Below are 22,861 nucleotides of genomic sequence, written 5' to 3'. Positions count from 1 at the left end.
CACCATAACATACCCTATATAAAACTGTCAAAATATAACATCCCAGGCTGAAAAAACAAGCTATAAAAAGGGGGGATGTGATTATGGAGAGGACAACAACAACAACAACTTGGCACAGAGCTGTGTAAATGGCGCAAATTATTTCCAGGAACAGTGGGAGCAAACAGAATAGGGCCAAAAAGCTTTGTCAAGGTATGATCATCGCTCATGGAGGGCTGTTTGTGAAACCATCTACGGCGACAGCTATTTTCAATGCAGAGATTTAAACTCAGAATATCCAAGCCGAAAGACAGCTCATGGATCCTGACTTCCAGTTATTTAATTTTTCATGACAGTAGTTCACACCATTCAGCTGACCAGCTATTTCATTCTTCATCACCTCTGCTTGAAGCAAGAGCCGGAAAGCATCACCTTGCTGTTTCTCAGCAAGAAATTTAAGTCAGCTCTGTCACCTTCAGAGTGTTGTGTGACCATTCGTTTTAGATTGGTTACACTAGGAGAGAGGTGTTTTTTGTTTTTGTTTTTAGTCTGTAAAAATGTACCAGGCATTGTTTCCCACTTAGCACATAGACAAGCTGGATGGCATTTGTCACTACAGGCACAGTTTTAGCTTCCAACAGACTCTAAAGGAGGAACAAGCTTAAAAGAAACAATCATGATAAAAGTCTGTAGAGATGCTCAGTCATCCAGGTCATGTTGGTCCCCTTTTTCAGGAGGCAACAGGACTCTTGATTAGAGAGAGAGCCAAGGTGGCGCAGTGGTTAAATGCAGCACTGCAGGCTACTGCTAGATCAGCAGGTCAGCGGTTCAAATCTCACCGGCTCAGGGTTGACTCAGCCTTCCATCCTTCCGAGGTGGGTAAAATGAGGACCCAGATTGTTGGGGGCAATATGCTGACTCTCTGTAAACCACTTAGAGAGGCCTGAAAGGCCTATGAAGTGGTATATAAGTCTACTGCTATTGCTATTGCTATATTGCTATTTTTCTTTTGAAGACGTTTCACTTCTCATCCAAAAAGCTTCTTCAGCTCTGACAGGATAGTCGGAATGGAAGGATCCTCTAAAAGGCTGTAAATTGCCAGTGTCTGCAAGGAGTATAAATCCTTCCATTCCCCACTATCCTGTCAGAGCTGAAGAAGCTTCTTGGAGGAGAAGCGAAACGCCTTCGAAAGAAGAAAGTCCAGTTGCCTCCTGAAAAAGCACCTTTGGGACAAACCATCATTATCTTACTCTTCCCACTGAAAGAATAGGTGGCCTACAATCTGCAAGCTGTTGGAATATTACTATTTTAAAATATTGCTATTTTACAACAACTGTCCTCAGTGACCAGCAGGACAGGATAATAGCAAATGCTGGTTAAATTCAGTTAATGACTCATGAGATCAGAGGTGGTATTCAGCAGGTTCATACCAGTTCTGGAGAACCGGTAGCGGAAATTTTGAGTAGTTAGGAGAACCGGTAAATACCACCTCTGACTGGCCCAGCCCCCATCTATTCTCTGCCTCCCGAGTCCCAGCTCATCAGGAGGGAATGGGAATTTTGCAGTAACCTTCCCTATTACGCCCACCAAGCCATGCCCACCAAGCCAAGCCACACCATGCCCACCAAGTAATGCCCACAGAACTGGTAGTAAAATTTGAATCCTATCACTGCATGAGATATAAAGTGTGCTCCAGTCAAAACCAGAGTTTGAATCTTAGGCTAGACCTCTGGGCGGGTTCACAATTTTGACTTCACTAAAGGTAGTTTTGACATCATAAACTTTTGACATGCTCTCCTATAAACATTACTCAAGACAGACTGATTCTATTTTGACATATGCCCATATTTTGAAAGAGTACTCGTTGCCATCCAGTCCATGGTGACATAAACAGCAGCTGGGACAAAGAATAGCTCAGGGAATGAATCATTCTATCGAGCCATCTAGTCCAGGACCATCAATATATACATAAGAACACCTTCTGGCTAATAATTTTGCTGTAATAATGGGGTCAATACTATTTTAAAGGGGAGAAAAGTCTTTTAATGAGTCCTACCGCGAACATCTTTGTACTGAATTCTCATCTAGAAATTCTCAAATGAAATGAAATATACAATGAACAGGTGGCTCTTTCAGGCTGAGCTGTACAATTATATTGGAAACAGTGTGCAATGTACTTATGATTGCTAACTTCGTGGCCTCACAGCAATTATCCAGAGGGGTCAATAATCTTAAACCACACAAAAGTGTTTTGCATGGATCAGACCTTAAGAAATAGCTTTGTACTGAATAGAATTAGCCAGCTACTTAATGCTCCACGCATAGAGAATATGAATCAAAGTGACTTTGCCCAGACATTTTACAATTCAAGTCAGGGGTTTTACTTTGGACAGACAATACGGGAAACTGAGTGAGTCTTAAATTGAGGCAATCTGGGCCATTATCATAGAGTAAAGTTGCCTATCACAATTTTGGTTTTATTATTTATTTTAATTATATATCAGGTGTCTGCTCTTTTCTACACTGGTGCCATTGATGTCAGTCAACTCACGGCTTTATTGAGGAAAAAAATTAAAGTACAACAGTTTAAATAAATCTTTGGAGGAAGCATAAAATACAAATGTGGAAAATAAAATAAAAATTCAAATGCACTTGCTTTAACTGATTGATTAATCATGTGGCATCAAGAGGAATCGTGGCTTTAAACATTTCAGCAACGGGTTCTCTGCCCGGTTGCTGGGTGGGCGTGACCAAGGCCTAGTTGACCTCCTGCACCACAGTGTGTGTGTGTGTGTGTGTGTGTGTGTGTGTGTGTGTGTGTTTGAGGGGGGCATTTTCGCCTTCCTCAGGCTCCGGAGGCTTTCTTCGAGCTTTTGGGAGAGTGAAAACTGCCTCTCCGGGCACTGGAGGCCTTCCGGGAGGCCTTTTTTCCACACTCCCTGAGCCTCCATACGAGCCCTGTACTTATCTTGCATCCAAAATGGGCTGTGTGGAGGCTCCTGGGAGGTGAGTTGTGGGAGGTGTGGGGGGGCAGTCAGGGGTGGGATTTGGAGGTTCTCCGAACTGGTCATACCGTTAGCTACGGGTTCTCCCAAACCTGGGCGAACCTGTAGCAGCTCACCCCTGGTTGATTCTTAATAGATTTTATTCATAACTAGCTGTCCCTAGCCAAGTCCTTTAGGTCTTCCAATGATACATACATCACCACTGTAATAGAGTCCTTCTACCATGTTGTGTTTCCTACTTCGGACTCAAATTTTGTTTATCAGACCATTGCCCATAGCTGCAGCTACTCTTCCTTTCTCCCCTGGCCATTCTCACATACCATTACAGAAGGCAACCTTAGCAGCAGCTCAACACTTTGTTCTAATGATGGACCTTAGCAGAATTTTAGAGAATGGCAGAATGGAAAGCAGGGGGAACTAGATCAGGAACTAAAAGGAAGCTTAAGCAAGCAGGCAAGCAATGGAGTATGTCTATAGCAAGAGTTGGAAATCCACTGACTTTTCTGATGCTCTCAACTATAGCAATAGCAGTTAGACTTATATACCGCTTCATAGGGCTTTCAGCCCTCTCTAAGTGGTTTACAGAGTCAGCATATTGCCCCCCCCCCAGTCTGGGTCCTCATTTTACCCCCCTCGGAAGGATGGAAGGCTGAGTCAACCCTGAGCCGGTGAGATTTGAACCGCTGAACTGCAGCTAACAGTCAGCTGAAGTGGCTGCAGTACTGCACTCTAACCATTGCGCCACCTCGGCTCTTAACTATAGTTCTTATTAATTCCAGACAACATGATTAATGAGGAGGATCCTGGGAATTGTAGTTCAAAAATATCTGGAGAGTTATAGATTCTCCATTCATACAGTTTACAAGCCAATGCCACTAAGAAAGAAAGGACTACCTAGGTTTATATATAATAAGTCATAATAAACATCATTTGCTGAATAAGGCACTGATGATGTTTTTAGGTGTAATGCTAACACATAAACCATTTTTTTAAAAAAAATATGCATTTTATCCATATATCCATATTATTTATCCATTTATTTCTACAATGTAGAAATAATTATTCATTGTATTTCTACAATGCCAAAAGTTGGGTTGTAATCTTTGCTCTTGATAGGATATAATTCTATGGATCTATTTTTTTATTTTGGGCAAAGAATTCAGAGCCATTTTCACTGAGTCCAGATGCCAAAAAATAAACAAAACACTCTACATAAGGGTGCTGTAACATTTCTGCAGCAGTTATTAACATGGGAAATATTGCAGGCACTCATTCAAAGCAGGAAAACCTTTGTAATTCTATGCAACATATTTCCAGGGTCGCTCTGAAAATTTAAAAAAAAATCAAGTCCAATTTGCTACTTTCTTCTAATGCAAGCTATTACTTTCATAGGGGCCCAGAGGTGGCCAACACACCAGCCATAAATATTCATGTTTCCTGATGAGGTTACAAAGCCCATTCCAATCTGCCACCATCACGCTGTCATTAAGGGGCCTGAGAAGTGCCATATATTTTTTATTAACAATAATCTTTAGTTTGCTTTTGATCGCAACAGCTTCTCCCAAAGCAACTGTTTATGTGTATTTGCATAGGTGCTGGTGCTCATGGCAATCAGAACAAATCTCAGAGAACGTGTCCATTTTTTGGTTCATTGGGAGAAATGGGGCATGGGGCATCCAGAGCCTGCATGAGATGAAATGAGATGAATAGAATAAGAATAGAATAGAATAGAATAAAATAGAATAGAATACTTTATTTGGACAAGTATGATTAGACACACAAAGAATGTGTCTCTGGTGCAGAAGAAATGCGGGAAGAGAAGAAGTTCATTGAGAATAGCATGACGTGTGCGTGTGCATGTGAATCCCTTGTGTGATTTATTACTAGTTCATCTGTATGTATTAATCCTTATTTAGTACCAATTGGGGCTGGAAACTAGATGATTAAACAAATCAGTCACTAAGCAAAATCTCGACTGTGTTTACGGTCTTACTTCAGCTTTCTTTTGTTTTATAGACCTGCAAAGGTTGTAGATGTGAGGGTTGGTTGCAAAGTTACTTTTCCATTGTGACTGCAAATGGTCGCTAAACGAGACAGTGGCTAAACAAGGACTACCTGTAGTACCAAGATTCCTGAGCACTGCTATTTGAGTGATGTCCAGTGGTGGGTTTCTACCAGTTCGCACTAGTTCTCCCGAACCAGTATCTCTGCCATCAAGCAGAGAGAGAACCAGTTCTCTGTTGCTTTGAAAGTGAGTCCATCCGCCCCTGGGTTATACCTTCCTTTACTTCAGTGTCTGAAGCCCAGCTGATTAGGGGAGACAGATTGAATTGCCGCTCCTCAGTTGTTTTCCTTGCTTTCCCAGCAAGTTTCTTTCTGGCGCATGTAGTGGGTGCTCAGTGAACCGGTAGGAATGCCGGTAGTAATTCACCACTGGTGATGTCAAATGTATTGAAAACAAAATATATCGATCAGAAGCCTAATGATTACTTAGGCCTTCCTGGCCATGCTTCCCTGATCACTCTATGTACACAAACAACCAGACAAATCCTAAAGCAGACGTGGGGAACGATGCCCCCTTTATGACTTGCGGACTTCATCGCCCAGAATTCCAGAGCCAGCCTGTTATCAAAGGGCCATCATTTCCCACCCCTACCCTAAAAGGGTGGTGCTTCCCCATGATCATCAATGAACAAAGCCACTCTACCTTTGGAGGCTTCAGTGCCCAGTGGATTTTCAAACATGCTTGTTGAAAGTTGGTTCCAAGCATCCTTCACAGCTGACTTAGAAACAATCCTGTTATTCAGGCTCTGCTGAGGCCGGAAGTTATTCCGTAGGTATTCCACAGATTTGACATGATCTTGCTGTTCCGTGGTAAATATGGAATAGAAAGCTTCCAGCTGAAAGCCACAATCAAGATAAGGGGAAAGGAGGAGGAGGAGGGGAGAGAGAAAAAAAAGACATTAATTAGAAAAACAATGTGGTGAAATGTGGGCAGCTGATAATAACACAAAATGGCAGGAAGTCCTGATGCCAAGACTGATAAATCAAACAGGAAAACGTCTGCCCACTGAAATCCCTGCCAGCAGCCTTATCTAGCCTCATTGCGATTCTGCCAGGCAGCCGAGAACACACTAGTAAGTTAATGTCAAAGAGAGTCAAAGAAAAGATTATTTCCTAGCCTCTCCTCAGTATAGTGGCTTAAAGATATATGTGTGTGTGTGTGTGTGTGTGTGTGTGTGTGTGTGTGTGTGTGTGTGTGTGTGTGTTTACTATTACTCTGCCAAAGAGGGATACACAGACATTCCAGAGTAACATCAATCACAGCTCAGGGTATGGACACTCCCTATTCTTTACAGTAGATCCCATACCCAGGGTATTGCAAGCTATTCATACTGTAAAAAAAAACAAGGTAGTTTAATAGCAATAGCAGTTAGACTTATATACCACTTCATAGGGCTTTCAGCCCTCTCTAAGAGGTTTACAGAGTCAGCATATTGCCCCCAACAACAATCCGGGTCCTCATTTTACCCACCTTGGAAGGATGGAAGGCTGAGTCAACCCTGAGCTGGTGAGATTTCAACAGCCGAACTGCAGAACTGCAGTCAGCTGAAGTAGCCTGCAGTGCTGCATTTAACCACTGCGCCACCTTGGCTCTTTAAAGATTTTAAGTTTAAATCAGCGTTTCTCAACCTTGGCAACTTTAAGAAATGTGGACTTCAATGCCCCAGATTTCTCCAGCCAGCATGGAGTTGATGTCCACATATTTTAAAGTTCCAAAGGTTCGCGCTCTAAATGACAAAAATGTGCAAAAAAAAAAAAAAAGAAAGGCTGGGAAAGATATCTACCTGCCTAAGTTTTGTCGGCAAGCAGAAGCCACAGCTGGAGTAAAAATAGAACTTTTGTCTATCAAGTTTCCTCTTATTTTCAGCCAGGAGTATTTAACGTTTTCTGGAATGAAGGCCACAGTCCAAAAACTAGTAAGTAGGCTGCATTTTAGAAAAATTGGCACATCAAAGGCGTGTTCAGATTGGCACACTCCACTTTGTAAAATACTTTCTATAAAAATGCTGACATTTTGGCTGCAGTCACAGAAATAGAAATGTTTTGTAAAAATATCATTTCTAAAACGAGAAGGAGCCTAACAGTCAGAGGACAACCAAAGTATGCCTCCTATTTCACAAGGGATAAACCACGTCTCCCTTTCTTCCAGCTTTTTTTTTCTTGCTTTCTTAAACAGTATTTCTCCTTTGGATAATGTTCTTGCAAAGCAGGAATCCCAAATGACTTTACCTTAACTTAAATACCTTGGTAATGTAGATATATTCTAGCTAGAACACAGCCTAGGAGATAATCCAACCCCATCCTTATAAGAATTTAATTCAAATTATCATTTAAGGAATTGGATTCAAAATATCATTTAAAGAGACCTTCAGCATGATAGTCAAAGAGCAGAGAACCTTTTGTTCAACCGACATAAGGCAAAATGACATTATAGATGTATTTTTTATAGCAAAGATACACAATCTTAGGCACAGGTAGCCTACAAAAGCCAGCACATAGACCCAGGAGCATGAAAATTTTTTAACTTTTAAAGCTGCCCAAGGAAACAATTATTAAGGAAATAACAATAGTCATATTAGAGATATGTCATTAATTTACACAAAATTTAATTTTGAGCACACTATTGCGCATACATACATATGCGCAAAGAAAATTTGGCAAGTTTAATCATTTGCTATCAACGTTCTACCATCTCTCTAAAATTTCCTTGAGTTGATTTAGCAAGTGTTGCTAGAGAGATCCGCTAGACTACATGTGATTTGTTAAATTTTCAACACATTGGTGACACTGTTATAATGTCAAGCATTTGGGGGCATTTAAAAAGCCAACGTCATCCAGTGGTTAAGGTGCTGGATTATGAGTAGAGACCCAAATTCTTGTTCTCTCTTATGCAAGGTGGTCAGCAGGGTGACTTGAGACCAAATCTCTCTCTGCCCTATCTAGAAATTGGGAAATTGAAAAATATCCATTTACTGACCCATACTGGATCAGTATGGTACATTATGGACCATATCCTTCAATTAAAACCTTCAACTTGCAGTAGATTGGTTTAACCTGCCAATAATAATAATAATAATAATAATAATAATAATAATAATAATAATAATAATACTATTAGAATAACATAAAGGCATTCCACAGTTATTCACTTCTAAGAGTAATCCAAAGAACATTTCATATAATATTTGAACCATAATCCTGCTGGTGACGCAGTAGTTAGAATGCAGTATTGCAGGCTAATTCCACCTATTGCTAAGAATTTGATCCTGACTGGCTCAAAACTAATTTAATTTCCATCCTTCCGAGGTCGGTAAAATGAGGACCCAGACTGTTGGGGGCAATATGTTGACTCTGCAAACTGCTCTGCAAACTAGAGAATGCTGAAAAGCTCTGTGGGATAGTATATAAGTCTAAATGGTATTGCTGTAATTGTGAACTCCAGGAGGAAAGAGTGAAATATGTGGATTTTATTTAATCTACTGTTTGATCTCACTGGATAGAGAAAACAGGAAAGAACAACAGTCAAGAAAGACATATGTATTAGGTGTGCCCTCTTGATTGAGAACTAGTGGGATGAGTGACAGCTTGATGCTTTGAATTGCTTCTATCGTGTGGGTTACTAAATATTTATACTCATTCATTCATGCAAATTGGTGACTTTTCCATGAACAGTTAATGTCTTCCAAGAGGCCTTTGTTGCAATTAAATGTATTTACACCAGTAATTAAAAGAGGCAGGACAAGTGACAACAAAGAATTTTTTTGAAAACAAAGAATTTTAACGCCATTGCCTATTTAATTGTTAAACAGTTAAATATTCTCTGCATTGGAACTGCTCTCGTTGAAATTATCGGTTGTTGCCTTGTACTATTTTGTGTGTTCTCTAGTAAGACTTCCTATGACACCCTTGTAAGGACCTGTATGCCCTTTTTAGACCCATCACAATGCAAGTTTCATGGTATTCTAAAACTAGACAAAGACGTTATATTAGCAAAAAAGCATTACTTTCTCTGTGCAATTATTTCAAATTCATCAAATCTGTGTCTGTATATGCCTAAAATGACTTAGCACAATTTTCAAGCAGAAATGTGAAGATGGGAAAAGAATGAATAATTCTGTGTAAATATTTATACCGTGGTTTAAATATATCTGAACAGAATAGTAATAGCTAAGATCATTTAAAAGGAAATAAGATGTCGCATTCTATTATCTTCTTGTGTGGAGTGGCTGATGTTGAGCTTCAGAGAACAATGAAACAAAATCAAATTGCTTCCTTTTCTATCAAGAATATATTTTGTTGTTGTTTTTTGTGGGATGCAGGAAGATCTTTTCCACTCTCCCAAGAAAAAGAAATGAAATCCTGTTACAGCATATTTTATTTGTTTTATCTATTTGTATCTCACATTTATTGTTTTTTAGAAATAACTGAAAGTGGTGAACATATCCAAGACACCTTCCTTGTCCTATTTTCCATCCAACAACAACCCTGTGAAGCAAGTTGGGTGGAGAGAGAGTGACTGGCCCAAGGTCACCCAGCTGGCTTCATGGCTAAGGTGGGACTAGAACTCATGGTCTCCTGTTTCCTAGCCTAGTGCCTAAACTATTAGATCTTTACAATCTAGCACACTCCAGATGTGTGGAACTTCAGTTCCTAAAATCTTACTGGATCTGTTGGGTAAGAGGAGCTTACCCCTCTAAGATATCTATGGGGGGGGGGGGTGGGTTACTGTTGTGGCCCAGCAGGTGCCATTGGAGCTGCCAACAGACTCGGATAGCGACTCTATGAGTTGGCTCTGGAAGATGTGGAGGACCCTGGACAGGGTTCAGACTCTGAGCAGGGACCAGAGAGGCTGGTTGGCCACCAGGAGGCGCCTGAGGCATAGAGCAGCGGTGAAAGCCAAAGGCAGTTTGTCCTGATGTCAGGCCCTGGAGCAGTGGTGAAGATGTCAGGCCCTGGAGCAGTGGGGAGGAGCTAAGGGAGTTGGTCCCGGATGCCCGGCAATGACGGGCAGATAAGCGCCGGCAGCAACTACGGAGATATAGAAGATAATTGGAGCCAAGTGGTTGTGATTAGGCTCCCCCAAAGAGAGTATATAAGAAGAGACTTTGGGAGGAGACCTTTTGCAGGACACAACCGTTATAGTAAAGCTGGAGAAGCTATTGTGTGTATTTCTTACCTGTGGAAGTCTGAGTTGCTGCCAAAGTCTTGTTGGTGTGTTAATTTACTGTGAATAAATTGTCTAGCAGTAATCTTGTGTCAGTGGCACTCACCGTACGGAGGGGGGTCAGAACAGGTTACCATATTTTTCAGAGTATAAGACATACCTTTTTCCCTCAAAAAAGAGGCTGAATATCTGGGTGCATCATATACACTGAATACAGCATTTTTTTGCCTCCAGAAATCCCGCCACTTCACCAAAATGGCCATGCACAGCCTTTAGAAGGATTTCAGAGTGCTCCTGGGGGATGGGGATGGCAGAAATGAGCGAAAAACGGGGCATTTTTGGTTGTTTTTGGGGGGGGCACCCCGCAGGAGCACTTTACAAGTCTCCTAAAGACTCTTCAAGCCCTTTTTAAAAAAAATAAACAGATCCGTTTTTGCAAAAAATGGGCCGTTTTTGGGAGGTCTGCAGAGTGCAAAAACTTCTTTTTAAAAATTTGTTCCTTCAAAATCTTGGTGCGTCTTATACTCTGGTGCATCTTATACTCCAAAAAATACAGGTAAGTTAAAAAGAAAAAGCACAACTAAGAAAATAATGAATCAGGCAAACTGTTTATGATCCCAACCTACCTGCCGATAAGAGATGGGGACAGGCATTCGGAAAACAATCCATTCCACAATTTCACTACATGGAGGTGTAGTCAGTGACCCTGCATACCGATAGTAACTTCCCAAAGATGCTGGCAGGAGATCCCTTAACACAAAAGGATCCAAGAAGGTCTCTTTTTCTGTAAAACAAATTTTTTAAAAACACAATGTTTTAAAAGACAAAGCAATGGACATTGCAAGAGTGATCCATATCTATTTTATGAGCATTGATTTTCTGCGAGCTTTTAGTCCTCAACTTGTTTGTGACCATTCAAAGTTAAAATGGCACTGAAAAAAGTGAATTCTGACTATTTTTCATACAACCCTTGCCACATCCCCATGGTCACACAATTATCTTTTGCAACCTTCTGACAAGCAATGTCAATGGGGAAGCCAGATTCCCTTAACAAACATACTATTAGCAACTTTGGCAAGAAAGGTTGTGAAATGGGGCAAAACTCACTTAACAAATGTCTTGCATAGCACCACAAATGTTGGGCTGAATTGTGATCATGAGTCAAGCACTACCTGTAGATCTTTAAGTTTCTACAGCGACAGCATCCATCGTTAACTGCAATCTTTACCTTTTCTTGGTCTTATGAAGTCAGCATATCAAAAGTATCTTGAATGAACCTTCCCTTAACAGCCTACAACATTTTTCACTGACATAACTTTCTTTTTAAACTTACAGGCCTCTCCATCTAATAAAGTGGCTAATGAACAATCCAGTGTTATACACGTATATAAGGAACAGAAGTTTCACTTCTCATCCAAGAAGCTTCTTCAGCTGAATGGATGAGAAGTGAAAAGTCTTCAAAGAAAAACAAGAAAGTCTAGTTGCCTCTTGAAAAAGCACCTTTGGGACAATCTTGACTGGTGACTGAGAACATCCATAGACATATAAGGAACCGACAATACTGTGTGTGTGTGTATGTGTGTGTGTGTGTATATTATATATATATATATATATATATATATATATATATATATATATATATATATATATATATATATATATATATATATATATATATATATATATATATATATATATATATATATATATATATATAGCAATAGCAATAGACTTATATACCGCTTCATAGGCCTTTCAGGCCTCTCTAAGCGGTTTACAGAGAGTCAGCATATTGCCTCCAACAATCTGGGTCCTCATTTTACCCACCTCGGAAGGATGGAAGGCTGAGTCAACCCTGAGCCGGTGAGATTTGAACCGCTGACCTGCTGATCTAGCAGTAGCCTGCAGTGCTGCATTTAACCACTGCGCCACCTTGGCTCTTAATATATATATTTATTTATTTAAAGTCACAACCCCTGGTATGCCCAAATATGGGAGGAAGATCACACTTCCATTCTCTGTCCTTCGGCTCGTCACAAGAGACCATCCAGACAGAAACCCAACATTTTTTACTGTTGCCTAGATCTATTTCAAGCTATTTAGCTCTCATCAGCTAGCCATACCCTTGCTGGGAATTGAACCTGTGCTCTATTGCCTCTTAGGCAGATGTGTTAACCATTGAGCTACAGAGCTCGACTCCTTATCAGCCAGGCCAGGGTGAAAGGTATATATTTAGGTATATATGGTTGTGACTTTAAATATATACCTTTCACCTATACACCTATATACCTTTCACCTATATATGTATATGTTAGTAAAACCCTATAGTTGCTAGAATGAGCACAGATCTGTACTCCCATGATACCACTGCCATTCCCACTAACAGAAATTCAGAGCTAATATTAGCATATTTGCAATACATTCAACTTGCAAAGCAAGTTACAATGATAAATTGATTCAACACCAGAAGTAAGACTCAAAGAGCATATCCACAAATCCATACTGAGCCGGTATTCAGATCAAGTCTCTCTCTCTCCAATGCAGGTCAAATCTTTCATCAACTAGACTAACAGTTGAAACTTGTGACAAATATGATTTATATTATTCAAACCAGAGAAGAGCTATTAGTTCAGCCGTGGAATAGTCTATCGGGTATGCATAGCATGTCAATGGTCCAAGCCAATGGCATATTTCAAGAGCATATAATTAGTGTAATATTTATTCTGTATTAACAAATTCTAATACAGTGTACTTATTTAGCAATATTACTCTTCTATTGCAAGTATGCAATTTCAGGCAAAGCATCTGAAATGTGACAGGTATCAACAAGCCCTTAAAAACTGTCGATGCCCGCAGACATAAATCTTTCGGCAAATCTGTCAGTGGATTTTCAAATATTGTTTACAGCCAGAAAAAAGTAGGAACTGCTGTAATGTTTGAATAGTATGTGGTCCGTAAAACTGCCCAACACTTCCTTTGAAAACAAATGTGTTATGCTGACTTTCCCTAATTGCGACAAAGAAAACACCAGCCTGTTTGAATTGCAAAGCAAATTAAAGTTTTTAAAATCCATTATAAATGTGCTTTGTCCTAATTCATCTGGAGTAACCAATAAGGAGAAGGACAGTAAGCTCTTGGGGGTGGAATCAGCCTGGAGAATAAGTTCTTGGTAAGGTCACACTTAGAATACTGCATCCATTATATTCCTGGCTTGGAAATAAACTGGAATTTTTCCTCCAACACTTTGCTTGTCAGAAGCTGGTTGGGAAGGCCGTAAATGGCAATTACACCACTTTGGGATGCTGCAACCATTGTAAATACATGCCAGAGTTTCAAAAATAAACATTCTCTAGTAGACCATTCTAATCTGCAGAATATCAGGCTGGGCTTCCATTCACATTGCAGGAATACAAAGTCAGTACAAAGATGGAGTCGCCTCGTCTTGATTATTGTGACTGATCACACTCTCCATGGTGGAGTGCCTAGCCAAACCTGATCTCCAAACAGTGAAGCAGAGTGGGACTTGGTTAATACTTCCATGAGAAACCATCAGGACATGAATCAGGGAGTCCATGTCCTGGGCAAAGAATCAGCACCATTCATAAGGTTGCAGCATAAGTGATTTATTGAAGCCTGTCCACAAGAATCTAAACATTATCATTAAATTGGCCTAGAAAAGGGTCATATAAAGGAATTCAAGGAGAGCAGGGCTAGAGTTGGATCTTTTGTGGCAATGGAAGGACACTAAACTGATGGCATGTTTAACTCCACTCTCCTGCTCTGCCTCCTCTTCTACAATCCTCAGGCTTTCCTCTAGAAATCTGGGGGAAAAAAACAATGGGACTGTGAATCACTTTTATATTGCTGCCAAAAATACACTACCAGTATGAACATGTCAAAGGAAACCAAGCTCGGCCTGAGATGTCTTTGTCTTCTCTGTTTTTTAGGAGAGGCGGGTGGATGCTGAAGAAAACTGAGTAATTTTTATTCATTGCTTTGCTAAAATGGCTTCTGTGATGATGAAATTTATGACTGGTTCTGAATTATTTCTGTTTAATATAATTTATTTTATCTGCTGTATCCCACCCTCATAATTATTGATATAAAAGTAGGTTAAAAACAATTTAGTGGGTCAACAGAAAGAGATCAATGTCTTTAAATGTATAAAACAATGAAACCCATTTCCCCAGTAATGTATTGCATTCCATTTGGAATTAATTGCTTTTCAATCTTATTCTCTTCTCCTTCTCTTGTATACAGATATGGACTAAAAATATACACAATTTTCTTTTTACATAAAGGCTCTTTTCTGACAAACCTCTACTTTCCGTTTCTAAAATTTACATTTTAGAGAAATAAAACAAAAATTAGAGAGAACAAGCCACTGGCATAGACAGACATCTTTGGTTCTTTTGCAATTATCCCCTGCAGTTCTGATGATTAACCGGCTAAATTCTACACTATTGCCATAAAAAAAGGTAACAGCAAGGTTCTTATTAAGTGCTTTATACAAAGAATCTGTCCCAACAACAAACTTCCTCCATGCTGTGCAGGTTGATTTCCCTTGTGCTGCTGCCTTATCTATATCTTTTTAATATTATTATTGAGACATTTGGTAAATTTGTATGGATAAGGAGTAATAACATAATCTGTCTTGACCTTCTATGCCATCTAATTTTCAGACTGATATATTCCTAACCAGAAAGGGAGGGGGGAGGAGTACAGTCTTTGTGAATACATGAAACATAATTCAAAGCATATGTTCGTTCAGTGCTTTTAGGAATTTCTTGGCAAAAGATTTGACAGTAACCTCTATTAGGCTGGCTTTAAAAAGAATTAAGACTAATACCGGGAGAACAGGTATACATCCATGTTATTAAGCACGACGACAACTAAAACCACAAATGTTGCATTAAGAAGGAGAAAAATTTGGATTGCTACGTGCCGTGATTTGGTTGGAATAGTGCATGTTAAGAATGTGATATATCTTTTCATCAGGTTTTCACGCTGTGGCTTAGATTTTTTTTAAAAAAAAAACACCTTCAGACCTTTCCAAGTATAAGTAATGCAGGTAGTTCAGCTAAAAACACTGTCCTTCCCCCGTGGCTCACAGCACTTCACACCTTTAAATTCCTCCCCCCCCCAATCGCTTCTATACAGAGAGGCACTCGACTATGCTTAGCCAATGTGTGAAATGCAGCACAAGTGCTTTTCATCCTTCATTTCATTTTCCAAATAAGCTGCTAATTGGGAGACTTACAAATCTTGCCAAAACTCAGATCATAAAAGGAGAGGATAAAACCAGAAACGTGCAGTTGGCATATGTCTGAATATAATCCTGGCTACGAGGCAGAGAGTAAACAATCCAAAATGGCCAACGTGAGAAATTGTTACCTACTGGGCATGAAAATTGAGGGCAGCTGTCATATCTCCTCTGGGCTCTTGCTGGACCACAGATGAAGCATCCTTCAGAGAAGGCATGACAGCTGCCACGCATGGAATGCCATGTTGCAGTGGTTGGGCTTTCTGAACGTTCCTCAATGCTGCCGTCTAAATTATTGAAATGATCCTCCTGGTCTCTTTCCCGCTCACTGCACACCTCAGCATTGTCTTTAGCCCAACACAGGGAGCTCTTATGCTTCTTTCTGGGGCAGTAACTCAGGGTCATATTCGATCATTTGTTACGGAGAAGCTTCCCCACAATCATAATGACTTCTCCACAAGTCATGAGCATGTCAATGTTTTTGTTGGCATCAACTTGATAAGGAACCTATTGTGGTTAAAAAACCTGCTGTGTATCATGAAAAGAAGTAAAGTAGGGGTTTAAAGATTTGCCTAAAACTGGGAAGTCCAAGATAATAGCAGATTTACTTATTTATTTAGCGTATGACATAACATACATAGGCTTGCAATGACATTTCCCCAAGATTAAAAAGAACACTATAAAAGTTGAATGTGTCAGGGTTCCAAATAGCATCTGAAAATAAATCAAGAGTCCAAGACAAAAGTTTCCTCAAAGTTCCAATGTATTAAGAGAGCCCTGTTGGCACATCTGGGAAAACCCGAATCCGAAAGCTTCCAGGTTTTCCCACCCAATTGAAAGTTCAAGATCTTGCCCGCACACCCACAAGCCCATCACATGGTCCATGCTGGCAGTTCCACCCATCCAGTTCTGGTCAAGTGCAGATACAAAGGATGACCTTGAGTTTCTGAGAAGAGTGTTATTATGGCTACATATCACCCAACTCCATATAATCCCCACTCCCGTTTTCCCACAATAGAAAACGAATAGTAGAAAGTGTGGCAGGACCAAAGTCCAAAAGAAAAGATGGCTTGCAGGCCTGACAGATCTATATTCAGATATCAATGTCTAGGTCATCTAACCATTGAAGAACAACTTCAGCTCTCAAAATGCATGGCAAGGAAAATAATAGCAGAGTTAATGTTCCTTAATTACAGATAATCCTAGACTTACAACCATTCATTTAGTGACAGTTGAAAGTTACAATGGCTTGGCATGTATTTACCATGGATGCAGAGTTCTGGGGTCATGTGATCACCATTTGCAACCTTCCCAACTGACTTCCAACAAGCAAAGTCAATGGTGGAAGTTTATGATCAACACACAATCCACTTAAAAACTGCAATGATTTGCTCAACGACCATGGCAAAAAAGATTGTAAAATTGGACTTAATTCTTAGCAATGGAACTGCTGGTCCCAATTGTGGTTGCAACTTGAGGACTATCTGTACTTACTTAGAACTTCTACTGTTCATATTAAAGAGTTGCTTCCAAGTCAACCTTGGTTCCAATCCCCACTTTAGAACTGTGATCAATCATAAAACATCCTCCTTTGTGTTCCTCTTCTCAGAAATAAAATTTCAACTTGGATGTTCTTGGGCACGGGAGTCAAACTTGTGACGTCATGTTGCCATCACGTGACATATTGCTACGTTTTTTGCCTTTGCAGAGCTGCGTGGGCATGGCATGCATGTGATGCATATGGCCCGCGGTCCACCAGTTTGACACCCCTGTTCTTGGGACTTATTTGGCTCTATCTATTCTTGAAGCATGCTTTTCTGGTGACACATGCAACTTTGTGCATAGTAAACAATGGGGCAGTACAATCTCCAAGGCCACTTCCATCCAACACTGACAGGAGAAGTTCACTAGAACAGGGGACTCCAAACTTGGTAACTTCAAGACTTGTGAACTTGAAGCCCACAAGTCTTAAAGTGGCCAAGTTTGGAAACCCCCTGCAGTAGAATATAAGCTGAGAGCAAACCCCAGTCCTTTCTAGCACTGATGATATTACCTAGTTTGGGTAATGAAACGTCTGCATAAATACAACTAAGCTCAGAGAGCACCAAGGAACACTCAATTTTGTGCACGTTGGGACACCAGCGAAGGTGTTCCTCAGCTGTTTTCAGGGCTAACCATCTGGGCAGCAGGGAAGGCAAACTCAGCTGGGGAATAAGGAAGAGATTGCAAACTGGAAGTTGGAAATTGTTGCCTGCAGCCTGTGGAGGACCCATTCCTGATTTACACCACCTGCAGTAGCTGACAGATGCAACAAGACTGCCTTAAGTTGTGCAAGCTTAGTAGCTATGAATTTTCTATCTATAGATTAACAGTATTATCTTTAGAAATAAATTATTTCAGTTCAAATGATGGGTAATATAATATCTGATCTCTGTTTTAGCAGCTTTTTCCTGAGGGTTGCTGGTTGACAGCTCTACAGTGAGAAATAAATCTGTGTGTCATCAAAAACACACAAGCCAACAAAAATGGTTCTATGGAACTTCCCTAAGGCAGATTCCCTAAGGCTGTATTCAAATATGTTTCCTGTACCATATGCTGACAGTATTATATTTTAATAATTAATTGTTCATCAAAGAAAAGATGAGCAGGAATGCTAAATTCAAAGTTATTCAAATTGCGAAAATGAATAATGCAAGATTTTTATATTAAATACACACTGAGCTTCGTAGTCGACATCTCATCCAGCTCTGCCCGCCTTCCATTTTTAAACACTGTGAACTAAAATATGAATTACCAACCAAGGGAAACATATTTAGACAAAGGAGAGCTTCATTAGAATGCAAACTCAAAAGATTCCTCTGATGATTAAATGTTGGTTATCAATTAGGTGCCATATATTGCATGTGTCTGCAAAGCCACAGTCAATTGCAGAAAATGAAACAAGAGAAGAAAGCGTAGCTTCTTTGACAGAATTAAATCTCATTTCTGCATGTATGCTCAAATTCTTGATAGACTCTTCTAAACAGACTGCATTGGCTAAGTAATGCAAAACGAACCTTTCAGCAGAATATGTAATGTTACTAAATTTGTAGGAGGAGACCCATGTTAGACTACTGTGGTGAAAAATCAAGAGCGTGGCAGCATGTTGTCTGATTAACAAATTTTATTAAATGTCACAGCTTTCACGAGCTTACTTCAGATCCACAGGGTTTTTTTTTTTAATCATTCATAGATTGTGGTACATTCGTATTTAAGTATAAATGTTATCTATGAGGGTGAGCAGTTTGTACCTTCCTCTGAATATTTGGCTAAAATTCAGCATCAAATGTGCTGTTTTGGAGCAGTATGATTTTTTTTTACTTTGTATATAAAATAAGGCACAAAATAGATAGGAAAATAGAAGGGTAAATTATATTTTAAATTTTGGCAAAGGTCGATGTAGTAACTTTATTCTTTAACATCCCTCCGAATTGCCTCCTGGAAGCGGTGAACCAAAAATATTGGCTTTGCCCACACTAATGATAGTACCATGACTGGGCCTCCTCCGAACTCCATCCGCCAGTCAATGTCGACTGGCGACTACACGGAGGAGAGCCTTTTCTGTTGCAGCTCCGACCCTGTGGAACGACCTCCCCGTCGAGATCCGTACCCTCACCACCATCCAGACCTTCCGCACAGCCCTCAAGACCTGGCTCTCCCATCAGGCCTGGGGATAGGTTCCCAACTTACCCGCCCGAGTGTTGACTGTTGAATGCAAGTTGTGTTTTATTATTTTCTTTCTTTTGTTCACATATTGTTTGTCTCTGATATTGCACCCCCTTCCCTGTGATTGTAAGCCGCCCTCAGGGAAAAGGGCGGCCTATAAATCTTAATAAAATGACTAAAAAAAAAAATGACTAAAAAAAATATATGACTAAATGACTACCAGCCAGTCGTGGAGATGTAAAAAAAAATAAAATTGGAAAAGAAAGATACAAAGAGATTGTTACAACTACTGTACATAGTGGGCAGTTGGGTGACTTTGGGCCAGTCATTCTCTCTCAGCCCAACTCACCTCAGAAAGGTGTGGTAAGAAAAATAGGAGGAGGAAGGTATATTGGATTCAGTGGTGGGTTTCAAAAATTTTTAGAACCTCTTCTGTAGGTGTGGCTGCTTTGTGGGAATGGCTTGCCAGCCATGTGACCAGGTTGGAGTGGCTTGCTGGCCATGTGACTGGGTGGGAGTGGCTTGCCAGCCATGTGACCGAGTGGGGAGTGCCTTGACAATCATGTGACTGGGTGGGCATGGTCAACTTGTAAAATGTGGTGAAACTCACTTAACAACACTCTTGCTTAGCAACCAAAATGTTGGCTCAGGACCTCTGGCATTTGAAGCACGCAAGTCTTAAAGCTGTCAAGTTACAAGACCCTTGCACCCCTAACCCTTTAGGAAAAAAACCCCAGGAGTGTTGAAACTTGGCAGCTTTAAGACTTCTGGACTTCAACTCCCAGAATTCCTCCTCTCGCTCTTCATCTTGATGATATGTGGACGGGTGGGGGGGGGTGAGGGAGCTAGAACCGGTTCTAAATAGCACTGTAGATTTGTGGAACCTCTTCTATAGAAGAAGTTAGAACTGGCAGGAACCCACCCCTGATTGGATATGTTCATCGCCTTAAGTTGATACAGTAATAAAGGCGGGAAATAAATAAATAACTTGTATGATTTCCTTGTTAATATGTTAAATTGTATCAGAACAAAGCAATTGTTATTGTATTTATAGACTAGCATAAGGGAAAGGAATACATCCATTAAGAACAATTACAAAAACAAAGTAAAAAAACCCTAAACATTTAAAGATATTAGTATAAAACATATCAAAAGTGAGAACCTTAAAAAGGACAGTTGGGAGCATTAGGCATTCTTGAAAGTTTTAAGTTCAAAGGGGTTCTTGAAAGTACTTTAGGTAAGTAAGATATTTCATTGAATATTATTTTTTTAAATCTTTGGTTGACAGCTACACATTTGGCTAAACTTCATTATCTGAGTTTATCGACTGAGACGGTGTTTCTTAAATTGTTCTCTTATCCTGGTTGAAATAAATGATTGGCCCTCAATTTTTCCACCTCTAACCTGGGTCCTTAGGAAGTCCCTTAGTTGTAGTGCTACATCTATCTACGAGTAATTCAAGTGATTGCAAAGTCTCACAAGGCTTCTCATGAGATCTCAGGAACTGCAATCTAGGGTCAGAGCACTGGCCTGATCATCTCAGTAATGTCTATAATTGGGCACAACTTTTTAGGGTTTGAGACAGGAGTCTTTCTTGACCTTGGTTTGAGATACCGGGAATTGAAGTTGGACTGTTTTGCACGTAAAGAAGGGACTCTAACGCTCAGAATTTGTTTGGAACAGAAAAGGCCATTATCTGGAGCTGAGGCAACTTCATACATTCTCTTAATGAGGATAAAGAAACCTAGAAGCACAGGAGATTAAAAAAAAAAGCCTTGAATGTCCCAATCCCATGCAAATCTTTGGACGAACACATTCATTCATTCTTATACACAAACACACAAACACACACACAGGCATATGGAGGAGGGTCACAATGCACATCCCTATCCAAATTTAATATTGTCCTCCAACAGCGAATTCTTCTTCGCTGTTAAAAAAAGATGTATGTTTGTAGATAGAATTGCTTGATGATTAATTTTCTATGAGTTCAAGATCAACAATCTGAGAAGTATTATTTATCAATGAGCATTATTTTTTTCTATATTTCAGTACATTGATAGGTAAAGGTAAAGGTGCTAGTCATTCCTGACTCTAGGGGGTGGTGCTCATTTCCGTTTCAAAGCTGAAGACCCAGCGCTGTCGGAAGACGTCTCCGTGGTCATGCGGCCGGCATGACTAAACACCGAAGGTGCACAGAACACTGTTACCTTCCGACCAAGGTGGCTCGTATTTTTCTACTTGCATTTTTACATGCTTTCGAACTGCTAGGTTGGCAGAAGCTGGGACAATTAACGGGAGCTCACTCCATTACATGGCGCTAGGGATTCGAACCACCAAACTGCTGACCTTTCTGATCGAGAAGCTCAGCGTCTAAGCCACTGAGCCACCTAGTACATTGATACGCCTTGACAAAATTGGTCAAGAGATAACTAGTGGAATATAGAGCTTTTGGTCTTCCCAGACCACTAGTATATTGAAGCCCCAGGTGAGCAATCTCTGTTTTTAAGTGACTGATGAAGATAGATTCTGGCCAGTTTCCTTTGCATGGAAAGCCCAGATCAGGAAAGCAATAACCACTGTTCTATTAACAATCTCAACAGGGATTGCTAAATAGCACAGGAACAAAGAAGCTGTGTGCCTTAATGCTCAAATAACTGTAAGTCAGCAGTTGGCTACCTTAAGCATTACATGCAACTTCCAAAAATCTTTCCAGTTCTACTTAGCTTTTCTTTAAAAAAAAAAAAGCTTCTGCTTATAAGCCAATTTAGGAATATGATGAACATGGGTCCATTCCAGAATGCTCTAATGGGACTGGGAAGCTTATTATCGCTTCCCAGTTCCATCCTGCATTTGAACTGAATTTTGAAAGCTGAGCAACTTATTTCTGGAGGAATGTTTGGCTGAACTATTAAAATAATCAGTAACTCACTTCTTACGTTATGAAATGAATGCAAAGGACTTAATACCCAAGATTTAACACTTGACAACTTTTTAGCTCTTAGCATCAAGGCTGACATTACAAAAACTTAACTCAAAAAAGGAAAGAAAATGTATTCAGTTAGGCTGTAGTCTAGATCAAAATATTTTACTTGGATTGTACTTTGACTTTTAGGTAAGGATATTCCTTGAAGACAGAGACATATCTAAGTCAGGACCCCCTACTTCATCCAAATATTTTGAACACAAGTAATGTTCAGGTTTCTGAAACCTGGATCCTCCAGCTGTCTGGACTCATAATTCCCAACCAACATGGTCCAATACGGACTGTTTGTTTGAGCTCCTCTTGGTAATTTGGCTACAAATGTTTCATCACCATTCGAGGAGGCATCGTCAGTGCGTTTTGAATTGTGTTCGTCTGTCAGAACACAGGTCTTTAAATACCTTTTCGTGGTATGGTCCAATACATCTGGACCATAGGCTGAAGACAGAAATTGTAAAATATTATTCTAAATAAGAACAAAGAAATAACTGGATAAATGTTGATCTTTGAAAGCTGCTTATGATTCTCTTCTTGATTTTGGTTGCACCATGAAAATTAGGAACATTCTCATAAGGACATTTATTAAAAGTATAAATCTACATTGGGGGATGATGGCCCAGTGGTTAAAAATGCTGAGCTTGTCAGCTGGAGAGCTAACAGCCCAGAGACCTGAGCTCCACACAATGGGTTGAGCTCCT

General features: G+C 40.0%; 1 protein-coding gene across 5 annotated transcripts in view; it reads right to left on the bottom strand.

Annotated features, from left to right (window-relative positions):
- Positions 1-22,861, bottom strand: part of PTPRG (protein tyrosine phosphatase receptor type G) — a 722,188-nt gene that overhangs the window by 132,633 nt on the left and 566,694 nt on the right. For all 5 annotated transcript variants that reach the window (XM_087708786.1, XM_087708785.1, XM_087708789.1 and 2 more), the window contains exons 7-8: positions 10,839-10,996; positions 5,692-5,884 (exon numbers count right to left, since the gene is read on the bottom strand). In XM_087708786.1, the coding sequence (XP_087564912.1) occupies positions 5,692-5,884; positions 10,839-10,996 (351 nt within the window). The remainder of the gene's footprint in view (positions 1-5,691; positions 5,885-10,838; positions 10,997-22,861) is intronic.

This window comes from Thamnophis sirtalis, unplaced genomic scaffold (genome assembly GCF_051295495.1).
Source record: "Thamnophis sirtalis isolate CommonGarterSnake01/CBP01778 unplaced genomic scaffold, rThaSir2_p1.2 scaffold_3, whole genome shotgun sequence".
Classification (NCBI taxonomy): domain Eukaryota; kingdom Metazoa; phylum Chordata; class Lepidosauria; order Squamata; family Natricidae; genus Thamnophis; species Thamnophis sirtalis.
This window is presented reverse-complemented; position numbering and strand designations above follow the sequence as displayed.